The sequence below is a fragment of the Triticum aestivum genome, chromosome 5D, assembly GCF_018294505.1.
Source record: "Triticum aestivum cultivar Chinese Spring chromosome 5D, IWGSC CS RefSeq v2.1, whole genome shotgun sequence".
NCBI classification, from domain to species: domain Eukaryota; kingdom Viridiplantae; phylum Streptophyta; class Magnoliopsida; order Poales; family Poaceae; genus Triticum; species Triticum aestivum.
The window spans coordinates 282,075,936-282,095,094 of record NC_057808.1 but is presented as its reverse complement, the minus strand read 5'-3'; the positions used below and the strand labels follow the sequence as shown (position 1 = coordinate 282,095,094).

Here is a 19,159-nt window from a genome sequence, read left to right as displayed (position 1 = left end):
GGGAATACGGAGAAAGGCCTCGCACATGAAGATGAACGCCGAGACATGAAGAAAGGAGTCCGAAGCTAGATCATGAAAATCTAGCCCGTAATAGAACATGAGCCCTCGAACAAAGGGGTGAAGAGCGAACCCTAGCACTCGGAGGAAGTGGGAGATGAATACGACCCTCTCGCCGAATCTGGGAGTAGGAATAACCTGCCCTGGAGCAGGAAGCCTATGGGGGATTTCCGCGGTCAGGTATCTTGCCGCCCGGAGCTTCGCAATATCCTCCTCTGTGACAGAGGAAGCCACCCACCGACCTTGAGGGCTGGGTCCGGACATAACTGGGAAGCTTGAAGCAGTTAAATTGAACCTTGGGTGCTGGAACTCGAGGTTGGAGAGGTTGAGGAAAGGGTTGGCATGAAGGGGCAAGACGGGTCTTAACCCCTTTATAAAGGCGATGAATATCGAACGCCTCCTCTTAAGCCTTAAAACCTGCCTATTCCTAAGGAATCATGCCAATAGAATGGTTGGGTTACCCATGCCCGTGTTGATGAGAATCCCGCAATAAGGGGACACGATCTCTGCTTCGACAAGATGTGCCAATAAAATCGCGTCTCGATACGTGGAGCGACAGGCTAAAAAACGGTTCGAAATAATAACCGGGTGATGACGTGATCTCACGCTACAAAAAAGCTGTCAGCGGATTGGACTCGTGAAATATTATACTCTCTGCGGTGGTGTGTGGTACTTGTTTTGCAGAGCCGGACACGTTCGTTGTGTTCGAAGACTATGTTGGAGTATTCGGAGAAGGAACCCGCCTTACAATGTCGAAGACAATCTGCGCGCCGGACACCTCGTCATTGAAGCCTGGTTTAGGGGCTACTGAGGGAGTCCTAGATTAAGGGGTCCTCGGGCGTCCGAACTATGGTACGTGGGCCGGACTGATGGGCTATGAAGATACAAGATCAAAGACTCTCTCCCGTGTCCGGATGGGACTCTCCTTGATGTGGAAGGCAAGCTTGGCACCCCGATATGAAGATTCCTTTCTCTGTAACCGACTTTGTACAACCCTAGTCCCCTCCGGTGTCTATATAAACCGGAGGGCTTAGTCCGTAGAGGGGGAGATAATCATAATCATACAGCCTAGAATTCTAGGGTTTTAGCCATTACGATCTCGTGGTAGATCAACTCTTATAATACTCATATTCATCAAGATCAATCAAGCAGGAAGTAGGGTATTACCTCCATAGAGAGGGCCCGAACCTGGGTAAACATCGTCTCCCCTGTCTCCTGTTACCATCGACCTTAGACGCACAGTTCGGGACCCCCTACCCGAGATCCGCCGGTTTTGACACCGACAGGGCCCACCTGCATGGGGGACCCACATGAACATGGGTAGTGGGGGCAAGGCCCCACACCCCTGGTCAAGGCGCACCAAGACCCCCCCCCTTAGAAGGAATAAGATCATATCCCGAAGGGATAAGATCAAGATCCCTAAAAAGGGGATAACAATCGGTGGGGAAGGGAAAGGATGGGATTTCTTTCCTCCCACCTTTGCCAACGCCCCAATGGACTTGGAGGGCAAGAAACCAGCCCCCTCCACCCCTATATATAATGGGGAGGTGCATGGGAGCTGGACCCCTTGCCCCTGGCGCATCCCTTCCCCCTCCTACACCTCCTCCTCCTCCGTAGTGCTTGGCGAAGCTCTCTTGGAGAACCACGAGCTCCAACACCACGCTATTGTGCTGCCGGAGTTCTCCCTCAACTTCTCCTCTCCCCTTGCTGGATCAAGAAGGAGGAGACGTCCCCGGGCTGTATGTGTGTTGTACGCGGAGGCGCCATCCGTTCGGCGCTTGGATCGGATCTTCCGCGATTTGAATCGCAGCGAGTACGACTCCATCAACCGCGTTCTTGTAACGCTTCCGCTTAGCGATCTTCAAGGGTATCAAGATGCACTCCCTCTCTCTCGTTGCTAGCTTCTCCTAGATTGATCTTGGTGACACGTAGGAATTTTTTTTGAATTATTACTACGTCCCCAACAGTGGTATCAGAGCTAGGTCTATGCGTAGATTCTATGCACGAGTAGAACACAAGTAGTTGTGGGCGATGATTTGTTCAATTTGCTTACCATTAATAGTCCTATCTTGATTCGGAGGCATTGTGGGATGAAGCGGCCCGGACCGACCTTACACGTACGCTTACGTGAGACAGGTTCCATCGACCGACATGCACTTGTTGCATAAGGTGGCTAGCGGGCGTCTGTCTCTCCCACTTTAGTCGGATCGGATTCGATGAAGAGGGTCCTTATGAAGGGTAAATAGCGATTGTCATATCACCATTGTGGCTTTTGCGTAGGTAAGAAACGTTCTTGCTAGAAACCCTTAGCAGCCACGTAAAACATGCAACAACAGTTAGAGGACGTCTAACTTGTTTTTGCAGGGTATGCTATGTGATGTGATATGGCCAAAAGGATGTGATGAATTGTATATGTGATGTATGAGATTGATCATGTTCTTGTAATAGGAATCACGACTTGCATGTCGATGAGTATGACAACCGGCAGGAGCCATAGGAGTTGTCTTAATTTATTGTATGACATGCGTGTCAATGAAAACGCCATGTAATTACTTTACTTTATTGCTAACCGTTAGCCATAGTAATAGAAGTAATAGTTGGCGAGACAACTTCATGATGGTGATCATGCCGCGCCTCGAAGATGGAGATCAAAGACGCAAGATGATATTGGCCATATCATGTCACTTTATGATTTGCATGTGATGTTTGTCATGTTTACATCTTATTTGCTTAGAACGACGGTACCATAAATAAGATGATCCCTCACTAAAATTTCAAGAAATGTGTTCCCCCTAACTGTGCACCGTTGCGAAGGTTCGTTGTTTCGAAGCACCACGTGATGATCGAGTGTGATAGATTCTAACGTTCGCATACAATGGGTGTAAGCCAGATTTGCACATGTGAAACACTTAGGTTGACTTGACGAGCATAGCATGTACAGACATGGCCTCGGAACACGAGAGACCGAAAGGTCGAACATGAGTCGTATAGTAGATGCGATCAACATGGAGATGTTCATCGTTGATGACTAGTCCGTCTCACGTGATGATCGGACACGGCCTAGTCGATTCGGATCATGTATCACTTAGATGACTAGAGGGATGTATATCTGAGTGGGAGTTCGTTAAATAATTTGATTAGATGAACTTAGTCTAAAATTGTCTTTACAATCTATCTTGTGGACCCAATGGCCCACGCTAATGTTGCCCTCAACTTCAATGTGTTCCTAGAGAAAACCAAGCTAAAAGATGATGGAAGCAACTATACGGATTGGGTCCGTAACTTGAGGGTCATCCTCATAGCTGCCAAGAAAGCATATGTCCTTGAAGCACCGCTAGGTGACACACCCATTTTCCCAGCAACTCAAGACGTTATGAATGCCTGGCAGTCGCGTAGTGATGATTACTTCCTGGTTCAGTGCGGCATGCTTTACAGCTTAGAATCGGGGCTCCAAAAGCGTTTTGAGGAACACGGAGCATATGAGATGTTCCAAGAGCTGAAAATGGTTTTCCAAGCACATGCCCGGGTCGAGAGATATGAAGTCTCCGACAAATTCTACAGTTGTAAGATGGAGGAAAACAGTTCTGTCAGCGAGCATATACTCAAAATGTCTGGGTTGCACAGCTGCTTGTCCCAGTTGGGAGTTAATCTTCCAGATGACTCGGTCATTAACAGAATCCTCCAGTCGCTTCCACCTAGCTACAAGAGCTTTGTGATGAATTACAATATGCAAGGGATGGAGAAGTCCATTCCTGAGTTATATTCAATGCTGAAATCAGCGGAGGTGGAGATCAAAAAGGAACATCAAGTGTTGATGGTGAATAAGACCACTGGTTTCAAGAAAGGCAAGGGTAAGAAGAACTTCAAGAAGGACAGAAGGGAGTTGCCGCGCCCGGTAAATCAGTTGCTGGGAAGAAGCCAAAGAATGGACCCAAGCCCTAGACTGAGTGCTTTTATTAAAAGGGAAATGCTCACTGCTGGAAGCGGAACTGCCCCAAGTACTTAGCGGATAAGAAGGCCGACAACGCCAAAGGTATATACGATATACATGTTATTGATGTGTACCTTACCAGTGCTCGTAGTAGCTCCTGGGTATTTGATACCGGTGCGGTTGCTCACATTTGTAACTCAAAACAGGAGCTGCGGAATAAGCGGAGACTGGCGAAGGACGAGGTGATGATGCACGTCGGGAATGGTTCCAAGGTCGATGTGATCGCCGTCGGCACGCTACCTCTACTTCTACCTTCGGGATTAGTTTTAAACCTCAATAATTGTTATTTAATGCCAGCTTTGAGCATGAACATTGTATCTGAATCTCGTTTGATGCGAGATGGCTACTCATTTAAATCCGAGAATAATGGTTGTTCTATTTATATGAGAGATATGTTTTATGGTCATGCCCCACTGGTCAATGGTTTATTTTTATTGAATCTCGAACGTGATGTTACACATATTCATAGTGTGAATGCCAAAAGATGTAAGGTTGATAATGATAGTCCCACATACTTGTGGCACTGCTGCCTTGGTCACATTGGTGTCAAACGCATGAAGAAACTCCATGCAGATGGACTTTTGGAGTCTCTTGATTACGAATCATTTCACATGTGCGAACCATGCCTCATGGGAAAAATGACCAAGACTCCGTTCTCCGGAACAATGGAGCGAGCAACCAACTTGTTGGAAATAATACATACTAATGTATGCGGTCTAATGAGCATTGAGTCTCGCGGTGGATATCGTTATGTTCTCACCCTCACTGATGACTTAAGTAGATATGGGCATGTCTACTTAATGAAACACAAGTCTGAGACCTTTGAAAGGTTCAAGGAATTTCAGAGCGATGTAGAGAATCAACGTGACAGGAAAATAAAGTTCTTACGATCAGATCATGGAGGAGAATATTTGAGTCACGAGTTTGGCATGCACTTAAGAAAATGTGGAATTGTTTCACAACTCACGCCGCCTGGAACACCTCAGCGTAATGGTGTGTCCGAACATCGTAATCGCACTCTATTGGATATGGTGCGATCTATGATGTCTCTTACCGATCTACCGTTATCATTTTGGGGTTATGCTTTAGAGACTATCGCATTCACTTTAAATAGGGCACCGTCTAAATCGGTTGAGACGACACTGTATGAATTATGGTTTGGCAAGAAACCTAAGCTGTCGTTTCTGAAAGTTTGGGGATGCGAAGCTTATGTCAAGAAACTTCAACCTGAAAACCTTGAACCCAAATCGGAAAAATGCGTCTTCATAGGATACCCTAAGGAAACTATTGGGTATACCTTCTACCTCAGATCCGAGGGCAAGATCTTTGTTGCCAAGAATGGATCCTTTTTGGAGAAAGAGTTTCTCTCGAAAGAAGTAAGTGGGAGGAAAGTAGAACTTGATGAGGTACCCCCTCTTGAACCAAAGAGTAGCGCAGCTCAGGAAAATGTTTCTGTGGTGCCTGCACCGACTAGAGAGGAAGTTAATGATGATGATCATGAAACTTCGGGTCAAGTTGCTACTGAACTTCGTATGTCCACGAGGACACGTTCCGCACCAGAGTGGTACGGCAACCCTGTCCTGGAAATCATGTCGTTAGACAACGGTGAACCTTCGAACTATGAAGAAGCGATGGCGGGCCCGGATTCCAACAAATGGCTTGAAGCCATGAAATCCAAGATAGGATCCATGTATGAGAACAAAGTATGGACTTTGGTGGACTTGCCCGATGATCAACGAGCCATAGAGAATAAGTGGATCTTTAAGAAGAAGACTGACGCGGATGGTAATGTGACCATCTATAAAGCTCGGCTTGTCACTAAGGGTTATCAACAAGTTCAAGGAGTTGACTACGATGAGACCTTCTCACCCGTAGCGAAGCTGAAGTCTGTCCGAATCATGTTAGGAATTGCCGCATTCTATGATTATGAGATATGGCAAATGGAAGTCAAAACGGCATTCCTTAATGGTTTCCTTAAGGAAGAATTGTATATGATGCAGCCAGAAGGTTTTGTCGATCCTAAGAATGCAAGCTCCAGCGCTCCATCTATGGACTGGTGCAAGCATCTCGGAGTTGGAACATTCGCTTTGATGAAATGATCAAAGTGTTTGGGTTTATACAGATTTATGGAGAAGCCTGTATTTACAAGAAAGTGAGTGGGAGCTCTGTAGCATTTCTCATATTATAAGTGGATGCATACTGTTGATGGGAAATGATATAGAACTTTTGGAAAGCATAAAGGCCTACTTGAATAAGTGTTTTTCAATGAAGGACCTTGGAGAAGCTGCTTACATATTAGGCATCAAGATCTATAGAGATAGATCGAGACGCCTCATTGGTATTTCACAAAGCACATACCTTGACAAGATATTGAAGAAGTTCAATATGGATCAGTCCAAGAAGGGGTTCTTGCCTGTATTGCAAGGTGTGAGATTGATCACAGCTCAACGCCCGACCTCGGCAGCAGAAAGAGAAAAGATGAGTGTCATCCCCTATGCATGTGCCATAGGCTCTATTGTGTATGCCATGCTGTGTACCAGACATGATGTGAACCTTGCCATAAGTTTGGTAGGGAGGTACAAAAGTGATCCCGGAATGGAACAATGGACAGCGGTCAAGAATATCCTGAAGTACCTGAAAAGGAGTAAGGAAATGTTTCTCGTTTATGGAGGTGTCGAAGAGCTCGTCGTAAAGGGTTACGTCGATGCTAGCTTCTGACACAGATCCAGATGACTCCAAGTCACAAACCGGATACGTGTATATTTTGAATGGTGGGGCAGTCAGCTGGTGCAGTTTCAAGCAAAGCGTCGTGGCGGCATCTACATATAGATATTTGTAAAGTACATACGGATTGGAATGTCGCAGATCCGTTGACTAAACCTCTCCCACAAGCAAAACATGATCAACACCAGAACTCTATGGGTGTTCGATTCATCACAATGTAACTAGATTATTGACTCTAGTGCAAGTGGGAGACTGTTGGAAATATGCCCTAGAGGAAATAATAAAATGGTTATTATTATATTTCCTTGTTCATGATAATTGTCTATTGTTCATGCTATAATTGTATTAACCGAAAACCGTAATACATGTGTGAATACATAGACCACAACATGTCCCTAGTGAGCCTCTAGTTGACTAGCTCGTTGAACAATAGATGGTTGTGGTTTCCTGACCATGGACATTGGATGTCGTTGATAACGGGATCACATCATTAGGAGAATGATGTGATGGACAAGACCCAATCCTAAGCATAGCACAAGATCGTGTAGTTCGTTTGCTAGAGCTTTTCTAATGTCAAGTATCATTTCCTTAGACCATGAGATTGTGCAACTGCCAGATGTCGTAGGAATTCTTTGGGTGTATCAAACGTCACAACGTAACTGGATGTCTATAAAGGTGCACTACAGGTATCTCCAAAAGTGTCTGTTGGGTTGGCACGAATCGAGACTGGGATTTGTCACTCCATATGACGGAGAGGTATCTCTGGGCCCACTCGGTAATGCATCATCATAATGAGCTCAATGTGACTAAGGAGTTAGTCACGGGATCATGTGTTACGGAACGAGTAAAGAGACTTGCTGGTAACGAGATTGAACGAGGTATGGGGATACCGACGATCGAATCTCGGGCAAGTAACATACCGATGGACAAAGGGAATTGTATACGGGATTGATTGAATCCCCGACATCGTGGTTCATCTGATGAGATCATCGTGGAACATGTGGGAGCCAATATGGGTATCCAGATCCCGCTATTGTTTATTGGCCGGAGAGATGTCTCGGTCATGTCTGCATGGTTCCCGAACCCGTAGGGTCTACACACTTAAGGTTCGGTGACGCTAGAGTTGTAATGGGAATTGTATGTGGTTACCGAAAGTTGTTCGGAGTCTCGGATGAGATCCCGGACGTCATGAGGAGTTCCGGAATGGTCCGGAGGTAAAGATTTATATATGGGAAGGCCTATTTTGGCCACCGGAAAATGTTTTGGGTTTTTTAGGTATTGTACCGGGAAGGTTCTAGAAGGTTCCGGAGTGGGGCCCACATGAATGTGGGTAGTGAGGGTAAGTCCCCACACCCCTGGTCAAGGCGCACCAAGATCCCCCCTTAGAAGGAATAAGGTCATATCCCGAAGGGATAAGATCAAGATCCGTAAAAAGGGGGATAACAATCGGTGGGGAAGGGAAAGGATGGGATTTCTTTCCTCCCACCTTTGCCAGCGCCCCAATGGACTTGGAGGGCAAGAAACCAGCCCCCTCCACCCCCTATATATAGTGGGGAGGTGCATGGGAGCTGGACCCCTTGCCCCTGGCGCAGCCCTTCCCCCTCCTACACCTCCTCCTCCTCCATAGCGCTTGGCGAAGCTCTGCTGGAGAACCACGAGCTCCACCACCACGTCGTCGTGCTGCCGGAGTTCTCCCTCAACTTCTCCTCTCCCCTTGCTGGATCAAGAAGGAGGAGACGTCCCCGGGCTGTACGTGTGTTGAACGCGGAGGCGCCGTCCGTTCGGCTCTTGGATCGGATCTTCCGCGATTTGAATCGCCGCGAGTACGACTCCATCAACCGCGTTCTTGTAACGCTTCCGCTTAGCGATCTTCAAGGGTATGAAGATGCACTCCCTCTATCTCGTTGCTAGCTTCTCCTAGATTGATCTTGGTGACACGTAGGATTTTTTTTAAAATTATTACTACGTTCCCCAACAGTAATTTGTTCGTCCATCGTATGATATGTGTTCGATAGATGCATGCTGGATAGCGGTCGATTGGTAGAGTAATAGAAGTATATGAAGGTCGGAGTCGGTCTAATTGTCACGGACATAATGTCTATATACATGATCATTGTCGTGAATACGTCATAACTATGCGATGTTCATCCACCGTATGATATGTGTTCGAGAGAGAAGCCTCTACTGAAAACTATGGCCCCGGGCTCTATTTTATCATATTGCTAAAAATTCAAATATACTTTGCTATAATTTATTTACTTCTATTATTATTATTATTATTAATAATTTCAAGTAACGAGTTTAAGGGAATTGACAACCCTCTTGCCCTCGTTGGGTGCAAGTATTTGCTTTTGTACGTAGATGCTGCTTAAGGAAGTTTGTTTGATTCTTCTACTGGTTCGATAATTTTAATTTTCGCTGAGAAAAATACTTATCTTTATTATACTGTTTTACCCCTCCTCTTCGGGAAAATTCCAGCGCAGTTTACGTGTAGCAGTTGCTCGGTGATGGTCGTCGGGGCCGTGTCCTTCCCTACTTTATCATCTTCCAGAAGCGACACCTGAATGTGAAAGCTTATTTGCGTAAAATCAGCGTACCGAGGATTCAAACCAAGATGTATTATTTTAATGTTTTCGGGTCTTATGTGCAAAATAACAACCGAGGCACTTTATCATCTTCCCGAAGCGACACCCAACGAGGCACAGGGGAGGAGATTTTCCTTATCCTCCTGATGCCGCTTCTCATGCGTCTCTCCCCACCGGCGGCGGCGCCGTTGCCGCCGTACCGGCGAAGCCACGGAGGTTCTACCACGAGATTAAACGCCGTACTCCCCAAGACCTCAGGTGAGTGTTCATCGCCTCCCATCCGCCTACATTATTGCAGTATTGCTTGTATCTCTCGTTACCGTAATCCGTAATGTTGGGGCATCCCTGAGCGATGGCGACTGTCCCCTTGACCTTCATGCCTCTAATGCTTTCCAGCGTTAGATTGGAGATGCATATTTTTTTATTATGTTCGACTTCGGTATGCTTGTCATAATTCATCAACTTCTTAAAAATGCTAGATGCAAAATGTTTGGTCAAAAACCTTGTCATTAGCACAATCTATTACTGCATCGACTGTTTCTTATTCTACTAAGTACTACTCCCTCTGTTCTAAAATAGATGACCCAACTTTGTACTAAAGTTAGTACAAAGTTGAGTCATCTATTTTGGAACGGAAGGAGTACATGCCATTTAATGATATCTGACATGTTATGAAATTCTGTCCCGCAGAGCGAATGTTTCTTGTAGCTAGACATGCCTCGTCGTCGACTGATCCGGTGCGTCCTAGGAGCGACAACTTTGATATAGCTAATGGGCATGGCCATTTCCTTATCAAGTCTACATCTGATCTTCAGGTATGATGGTGAGTCCCTCGGTCTATTTTTAGCGTTGTATCACCGTATAATCAAGATGGACCGGACCTTTGGTTGAGCATAAAGCTGAAATATGCCTTAGTTGCCTCGAATGTGTTTTCAACAGATAGTATAGTATTATTTCAATTCTCAGTAGAGCTCCATTTGAACTGCTTGCAGATGCAGTCATGTTGTTGTCTCAGCTATAACGTTATACGACTCGTATCTCTTTGCAGGAAGCTGTATCTTCTTGTTTCGGGAAAGCATTGGTGACCAGCAGTGCTGTCATGCTTGTGATGCCACCCAGTTGCTTGGCAGAAGAATGTGACCCGGGGTACTCTCTTCCTAACATGCCACTGCTGTTTGCGATAGCCATGGTTGGTGCTACTGTTGGAGGTAATATCACATTGTGAGCTAACAGGATCTTAGCACATAGGAAAGTGTTTGTGGCTAGCAAAGTAGCTTTAAGGTTCTGCCCAACAATACACAATTGTTTTTCCTTATATAGTATGTTTTTTTCTGATACTTCCTCAACGTCTTGAGCAATTATGAATATCTGGAACATTAAAAAAATATGCAAAACTTGAACTGCTTACAACTTCAGGGAGGCGTAGAAATCTAATCTACAGCCTTATACCGTTTTTTTTCTTCTCCAAAAGCGCCCCAAAGTGTGTGTCATATTGTATTAGAAGGAGAGCACCGAGAAGGCACAAAGTACAACTCAAGGAAACCAAAGACATGGCGCAAGTACAACTCAAGAAAACCAAAGACAAACACACATTCACGTTTGTCTTTTTGCTTGTTATTTATTACATGAAAAAAATGTGCATGTATCCTTGGAAGACGAATTCTTTCAGCCTGTTCAAGCATGGTGCAGTTAGCTTTTGCCTATATGACTATTTCCGCCAGTGACAGTTTCTTTTGTGATGTCCATTTTCCATCATGCTCTTGTTTGTACAGAAAATGACATATTCAGTAGTTACTTCATGTACTACTTATTTTCCCTTGGTTATTCTGTAAGTTTCGTAATATGTTTGCCTCTCTGGAGGTGTAACATTTCCTACTTTAGATTGAACAATTCAGAAACCATGCAGGGCTCCTTGCGAGACAAAGGAAAGGGGAACTTAAAAAGCTTAACGATCAGCTACGTCAGATAAATGCTTCACTGAGAAGACAAGCCAAGATCGAATCTTATGCTCCTGCTTTGAGCTATGCACCGGCTGCTAGTAAGATACCAGAATCAGAAGTCATTGTTGATCCTCACAAACAGCGCCTGCTCACATATCTGAGGACTGGGAAGAACTACCTGAGAAACCAAGCTCCAGACAAGGCATTTTCCGAGTTTAAGGCAGCTCTTGATCTTGCACAATCTTTGGGTGATCATGTTGAAGAGAAGAAGGCGGCACGAGGATTAGGTCCGTCATTGTTTGGCATGAATTTCATTTATCATTTGCTCGGACGCACATTTGAAACTGATTGTGCTTTGATGCGTCCTTCGTTGCCTAGAGAGCTCAGCAGAATTTGCGCCCTCCTGAACATGCCAATGGTAGTTTGAACATGATAATGTAAATACAATTTGACCATAACAAACTGAATCGTATAAACAGAGTAGCAATGCTAATTGCAAGCATTGTGGTGCCCATTTTTATTTATTTTTTTGTGAAATCCAACTGACGGAAGTCCTTTGCGTTCATCAGGAGCGTCATTGCAAAGACAAGGAAATTACAAGGAAGCAATAAAGTACCACTCCATGGTTCTCAGCATCTCCAAGATGACTGGAGAGGATTCAGGTGTCACTGAGGCATATGGGGCAATAGCCGATTGCTACACCGAAGTTGGTGAGCTCGAGAAGGCAGGCAAGTTCTACGATGAGTACATTGCAAGATTGGAGAATGACTGAAACTCTGTGTGTGTGCTACCTGTGAGAATGCAAACATCGCTAAACTTTTCGTTCTTCACTAGTCATATGATGTTTTGTAGATGTGCAGTTCCTGGCAACAAAAAAGACTCTGGTTTATTATATTTTCTAAGTTGTTTCCCCTGAATTATGTGAGATCATTTGGGTCAGTAGCATGCTGTGTAGTTATTTTGACTGTAAGTACAAACGAAATCAAGCTTTCGGACTTGAAAATTTTAAAGAAATACCTCAACCTATCACTGCCTGTCCGTGAATTTGTTTTCGGTTCCTTTGCCACTTCTCATATTTGTATGCACTGCATGTGGAAACAAATACAGATTGGGCATACTTTCTGTTATATTGGTTAAAAGTTTGTAAATGCACCAAGCTTGAAAAATATCATAGTTCAGTATCTTATGATATGAGTAAGAAGAACACAGTAGAAGTCTCTCATGGTGAAGGTTTTCTGCTCAAGTGTGAGCTAGGGAGGAAAGGACATGGGGTAGGGAAGGACAAGAAAAGAAAAAGAAGGTGTCGAGTCACAAGTGTAAGCAGCGGGTGCATATGTGGAAGGACTGTCCAGATCTCAACCATAAGTGCTAACACGCAGCTTTTGGTGATGACTCAGATATCCGTAGTGATGTCCTCATAGTGTCCTCGTAGTATCAGGCACGTGGACTAAAGGTGAAACATGGATGTTGGATTCAGCTAGCACTTTTTATGTGGCTCCCAACCGGGAGTGGTTCTCTTCGTCCAAATCTAGTGAGTTTGGTTAGCCTATATGCTTGATGGCATTGGCTAGTCGTATTGTTGAATTAGGTAACATCAAAATCAAGTTGTTTGACGGAGTTAAGCGAGTGCTTTGAGAGTCAGGCATGTGCCAGGGCTAATAGGGAATATAATTTTGCTTGGAATTCTTCATGATGGTGGTATGCTCTTCCATTATGACGAGGACCATGAGAATCATGAAGGATGAGGTGACCATAATGATGGGAGAGAGCACGCATTGGCGGACCTTGGGTGCAAGAGAAAACCAAGGGGGGGCAAAAACTTGGCGGCAGCCCCTGCTGGATTGCACATGGCTCTGTCGATGAGAGGACGGCTTTGCATCTTTACAAGTTGCAAAGATGCACTTGTAGGTGGATCCACATAGCCTGGAATTGTAGGAGTAGCAGCAAGGTACCATGGAGACAATGGGTTAGGGCCAAGTCAGACTCGTCGTATAGCTCTCGATAATCTACGAAGGAGGCCACCCAAGACCGAAGTACATGAAAGTTCAACACACCGACAAATTTAAGATGGTGAAGAACATTCGTCAATTTAAGTTTGTGTTGAATATTACTCCCACCGTTCCGAAATACTTGTCGCGGGTATGGATGTATCTAGATGTATTTTAATTCTAGATACATCCATTTCTGCGACGAGTAATTTGGAACGGAGGGAGTATGTGTGAGTGTGGATAGGATACAATTAGTGCCGGAGTCCGACTTGATTTCATGTAGAACGACCGAGGGGTATAGAACTCATGGCCCGGGAAGTAGACCAGGTTCGTCGAACCCCATTATAAATTTTGAGTAGCGAACCTCGCGCGGCGGCACGCCGCGCCCGTCTACAGCTTATATTGTACATCCTGGTTTATTTTATGCATTCACTTCATTTGTAATACGTTAATTAGAGAGCAATCTTGGGTTGCAGCAATCGCACAGGGTAACTAAAGAGCGATTTTTTTTTCAGATTCTAAATCTTTGGTTGCTACGCTCCACTGAGCAGCTCTCCTTTGGGCTGATAGGGTGGACCCAAGACTTACTGTCAGTCGCTTCTTCTTTCTCCTGTCTGATCTTTTTTCTTTGTGGCATGCTTTCGGCAGGTCCCCCACTTGTGGCGTCTAACGCATAGAGCATCTAAGGCAGTACCACGGTAGTGTGAGGCGTCTTCGCTGCATTTCTCATAGGTTCGCCTGCTGAACACCAATGATCGAGCACCGGAAAACCTATTACTACGCACCGCCCCCTCTGATGATCAACTCATAAATCAGAAAGATACATACCTATAACAATTACACAGGTCAAAATTCATAAATGAATTGGGTCAAGCACAAGTTTTCACCAACCCTCATCTACTTCTCTCTCGCGAACTTTCCCACAAGTCCCCCACTCGTCGCATGTAGCACGTAGAGCATCTAGAGCAGTACCGCGATAGCACAAGACGTGCTAGGTGCAGTGAGCACTCACCTCACGGACTGACACCTTTTCGGCAATGCTTGCAGATTCGCCTATGAGCACCGACGATCGAGCACCGAAAAACTTATTACTATGCACCGTTCTGATTCGATTTGTCTTGTTTTGCTGAGAATTGCTTAGGCGTTCAAATGATCTAAAAATTGAAGTGAATCTTCCTCCTAAACATCTTGTACACTCTACATCTTTCTAGTTTGTATACGTAATTATGAAGACACCACTATGAAGATATTTTGTATGCCATATACTATACAGATCTATACCAATATATTTAAGGATACACATATACAAATACACCATTAAAGCACTGTCACCATATAATCCAAGTAAACATGGATTTTCCCGTTTCTTATTTTCTCGCATTTCAATGAGTTCGGTTTAAATATGTTTTAAGATGTATGTTTAAAAAACAAATTTTATTACAAAAACAATTTGAATCGCCCACAATATGATATCTATGATCGTGATCTGGCAAAATATATACAAATAAGTATTAAAGTTTAGTATATAAATAGCTATAACAATCTCACATAATAAAGTTCAGAAAAGAATCGGGTCAGGCACAAGTCTTTTTAATGCTGACTGTAAATAAATTTCAGATTTCAAGGGGCGATGAACTTCTTCACCAGGTCTCATCTACTTCTCCCTTGCGCGCGTTCCCGCACGTCTCCCACTTGTGCCATCTAGCGCGTAGAGCATCTAGGGCAGTACCGTGGTAGTGTGGGGCCTGCTCGCTACCGATGCAGCGAGCAGTCACCTCACGGACCAGTACCTTTTCGGCACTGCTCGTAGATTCGCCTCCTGAACACCGGCGATCGAGCGGCGAGCGGTGCTGGTGAACTTCGCCCATCGTACACCGAGTTCGAGCTATAGAAATAACCACAGACTCTCTTCTCTTTCTCCATCCCCACAACGTGCCTCATTCCTTCTCCCTAATTTTCACCTTTTTTCTTCCTCCGGTGACAAAAGATCGAGAGGAGGCCCCCAATGGAGGACGTGATCTCAGAGTTGATCCTAGTTCTCATAGCTAGGCTGCTAGCAGCATTGCTTGGCTTCTCTATGCTTCTGTGTGCAATGATCCTAGATGATCGCCATGACGCTGTTGCCCGAGCGGTGGCTCTCCGAGACACTGGTGGCCCTGCCAATGGAGGGAAATATGCTTGGTAGTGCTCTATCTGAGCTACGTAGGAGATATCATATTGCTCTCCTTCATTTTTTTGGCCTTTCGCCACTAGAGGCAGATATGCTTGGTAGTGTTCTACCTGCGCTACCAAGGAGATATCATATTGTTCTCCTTCATTTATTTTTATTTTTATTCCTTCTTTGGGTGGTCTCATCTTGCCGGTTTCATGGTTTTTCTTCTTTGTGCTTGTTGACCTTGTCACATGTTAAAGGTATTATGCAATATAGATCTGTTGTTGTTTTCCTTGGCAGTTATATACTTTTTGGAAAGCATGACCGATAGATAGCACACCAAGGTGAACCAATAATTGTTTAATAGTCGGTAAATCGTTTGATTATATACTTTTTGGAGAGCATGACCGATAGATAGCACACCAAGGTGAACCAATAATTGTTTAATAGTCAGTAAATCGTTTGCATATGCGGCGGATTAGAACTTGGTGTTTCACAAATTGTACATAGGTAAAAGCTGCACATGTTTTTTTTCAACAGCAAAAAAGTAAAATGAAATCGAACTGCACAGGCAATAAATAAATACAAAATCAAACACATAAAAGGAAACACACATGACCTTAGTTAGTAGACCTCAGCAAACATACATGACATAGAAGTACAAAGACAGATATTTTTACACATGAAAAACTACGAAATACGACCTGATCTCCTCGATGCAACGACAACATCTAAGCAATCTTGTTGGACTTGCTTGATGCCGCACCATCATCGATTTTAATTTCGGCAAGCTTCAGATTGTTAACACCCCTTCTCCGTCCGTCGGCTTGGACATCTCTAACCGTTCAGCATAATCCTCCAAGATGGCATTAGCAATCGTAGGCTTCACTGGTTCCTCCCACGGCATCAGACGTGTCATGCTGGAATCTACGGCAGCGAAGCACTCCTTGAATGCCGAAGGTTGGTTTTCGTTGTGCACATGAGGAACCATAAGCTGTAAATTGGTCAATAGAAAAGTTTACATGTTAATTTATCAGTAGGTAGGAAGTGCAGTATGTAACCATGCACCTAGAAGATTAACACCTTTCCACATTTTATGTCAGTTTTAACCCAATAAAAAAATTCATAAAATCTATAATAAACCTAGCATAAATCAGTAAGCAATACCAAATTTGAAAGAACTAACCATGTAAGAACGAAACTATAAACGACGAACGATTTCTTCATAGACTACGTTCCTTGTGATTGGCGAATGTTCTCCATTCTCATCTTCAATTAAGAATTTTAAACCCTTCCGGAACTGCACAAAGGATCAAAAGCATACCAACCAGAATTGGAATTGAGGAAATCACTCATACAAGAAAAGGAATCAACATATGTGGAATCAAACAAAATTTAGATGCTTCTAAAACAAAATTTCGTTGGAAAAATTGTATAGAAAAACTTATTTGAAATCTGCCCAAAAACTGGACAAATAACAAAAAACTTAAAAAAAATGCAGCTCGCCCGGCGCGCGAAGCTGCTGGCCTCGGCCTACCGCAGCCCAGCTGCCCTTGGCTCAGCGCGGCCCAGCCGCGCGGCAGCGCCCGCAGCTGCTGGGCTCGGCCCAGCGCGCGTGGCTGCCCCCCGCCGCAGCCGGCCTCATTTTCTTTCGGCCCAGCGGCCCACAACGCATTAGGGTTAGGATCCCGACCGTCCATTTCAATCCGACGGTTCGGCGCCGTTTTCGCCAGATCAAAGCTCTGATCCGATCGATCCATCAGAAACCCTAACGCCATTCCACCCCCAGCGCCTCTCTCGCTCGTCCGTTCCTCTCTCACCCGCCCGCTCGGTTCCGGTGCGCGAGCCACCACTGGCGCGGCGAGCCAGGGCGGAGCGGCAAGCCAGGGCGGCACCGGCAAGGCAGCCCCTTCCCTCTCCCATCTTCGTTTCCGTGCGGGAGAGAGAGACAGAGAGGCGCTCGTCGTGTCCTCCTTTTTCTTTTCCGCGTGAGAGGGAGGAAGAGGAGTGCGGCAACTCTGCGCCGTGGCCATCCTCCTCGCTGGTCGTGCGTCCTCCCTCTGCGGTGAGCGCGCCGCCGTCGAGGGATTTGACCGCGGTGTTAACCCCCTTCTCCCCCTTTTTTTCTTGCTTTCTTAACACACACCTCGTCGCCGCTCCTCTCTCTAGCTACCACACCGCCGCACGTGGACGGACACCATGCAAAATAGAAGCACCCGCCGGTTGGTTCTTAAATCACACCGGCATGAGAAACCGGAGCAGCGCCGGCGAGCGTCCAGGTCACCAGCAGGACCTTGGGGAGGCCAACATTGCAGAACGGGCCTCCAACACCGCCGAGATCCATGGCGGCGCAGGTGAGCTCCACCAACAGGGCGGCGCGTACGGGGGCGGCTGGGGGACGGAGGTGAGGAGGGGTGGTGGAGCTATTTATAGCCAAATGGGCACCGATGCAAACACACCAGCACACTCTGGAAAGCACGGCCAAAGCGGCACCAAGGATAACCAACAGGCAACAGCGGCCGGAACCGAAAGCGACACAACGTCTCACCAACAGCGGCAGGAACCGAAAGCGACATATCGATTGGGCAGCAACGGCCGAGACGCAAACCGACGACCAACCAAGATACGAAGAAGCATCGAAGCAGAAAAAGGTGTCAGGGCGCAATTTTCATAGTGACAGCCTGCCCCACATGCAGTACGAAAATGCTAAAGCAACCAAACAAACCGCGACACCAGTTCAAAAAATTTGAAACAAAAAACCGAATCCACAACGCATTTCTACACACCCGTGTACCAAACAAATACACGTGCCCCATTCAAATTTACCAAGACGTCTTTTTCATCCAAGTGGAACAATAATAGAGCGAAAACTCTCCCAGATATAGAGGCTTGGTTATGTTGTGTTGTGACGCTTGGAATAAAATGTCCACCGGCTCCAGATGTTGCAGATCTCGAGCACCAAATGAGGACTTGAGTGCAGCTCCACCTTACTTCTTCAGTTTATGGAGGCCTCTGATATTTATTTCTACAAGGAATCGCTACAGAGGTTGGGTATTACTCCTTTCGTTTCAAAATACTTGATTTTCATTTGTCTAAAAATGGATGTACCTATATACTAAAACATGTCTAGATACATCTATATTTTGACAAATGAAAGGCATGTATTATGGAACGGAGGGAGTAGATATGTATACCCGGACTGCACAAATTTAGACCCCTATACATCTCGGACGTGTCCATAGTATCACCCCTCAATTTTAGACATTGCAATCATAGTCTTCATTTTCGGATCCTCAATCCATACTAGCACATAGTACAACATAAAATTCATGTACGTACATAGCTAAAAATAAGCAAAGGATCTACTTGCCATTAGATATGTCAAGGACATTCTTGCCGGAGCCGTCGGCCTCGTGTTCACTGGTAGTGGGATAAAACTCTGATGCGTCCCCTCCTCGTCCGGTTGCAATGCGAGCGACGTGTCATGCCTCCATCTTCACTAGGATCTCTATCGGGTCAGCTCTTCTTTTTTTTGCGAGAACATGGCCAGCATCTTGTAGTAGGTAACCTTTTGCCAGACCATGGCTACCGATCGACATCAAGCTTGGAGCTTAAACAACAACATCAAGCTTGGAGCTTAAACAATAAGACGTAGACCGGGTCATGGTGGCGGCGCGGACGAAAGGGATGAAAATGAAGATGGTAGGGTCAAGGCTCGCCAT

General features: G+C 45.4%; 1 protein-coding gene across 2 annotated transcripts; it reads left to right on the top strand.

Annotated features, from left to right (window-relative positions):
- Positions 1-9,420: 9,420 nt before the first annotated feature.
- LOC123121031 (protein FLUORESCENT IN BLUE LIGHT, chloroplastic) lies at positions 9,421-12,326 on the top strand. Of its 2 annotated transcripts, none has more exons than XM_044540971.1 (5): positions 9,421-9,615; positions 10,048-10,172; positions 10,406-10,565; positions 11,264-11,584; positions 11,867-12,326. In XM_044540971.1, exons 1-5 carry the CDS (start codon positions 9,504-9,506, stop codon positions 12,067-12,069), a joined length of 921 nt encoding a protein of 306 aa, XP_044396906.1. In that variant the 5' UTR covers positions 9,421-9,503; the 3' UTR covers positions 12,070-12,326. The 2 variants fall into 2 exon arrangements, with proteins under 2 accessions (XP_044396906.1, XP_044396907.1); XM_044540972.1 differs by having other exon boundaries at positions 10,048-10,180.
- Positions 12,327-19,159: the final 6,833 nt, after the last annotated feature.

Excerpts from the sequence above, each read along its gene's own strand:
- LOC123121031 (XM_044540971.1), top strand. The coding sequence starts at position 9,504 with ATGCCGCTTCTCATGCGTCTCTCCCCACCGGCGGCGGCGCCGTTGCCG. Across the intron at positions 10,173-10,405 it reads AGTCTACATCTGATCTTCAG|GAAGCTGTATCTTCTTGTTT; the intron begins GTATGATGGTGA and ends ATCTCTTTGCAG. Across the intron at positions 10,566-11,263 it reads GGTTGGTGCTACTGTTGGAG|GGCTCCTTGCGAGACAAAGG; the intron begins GTAATATCACAT and ends GAAACCATGCAG.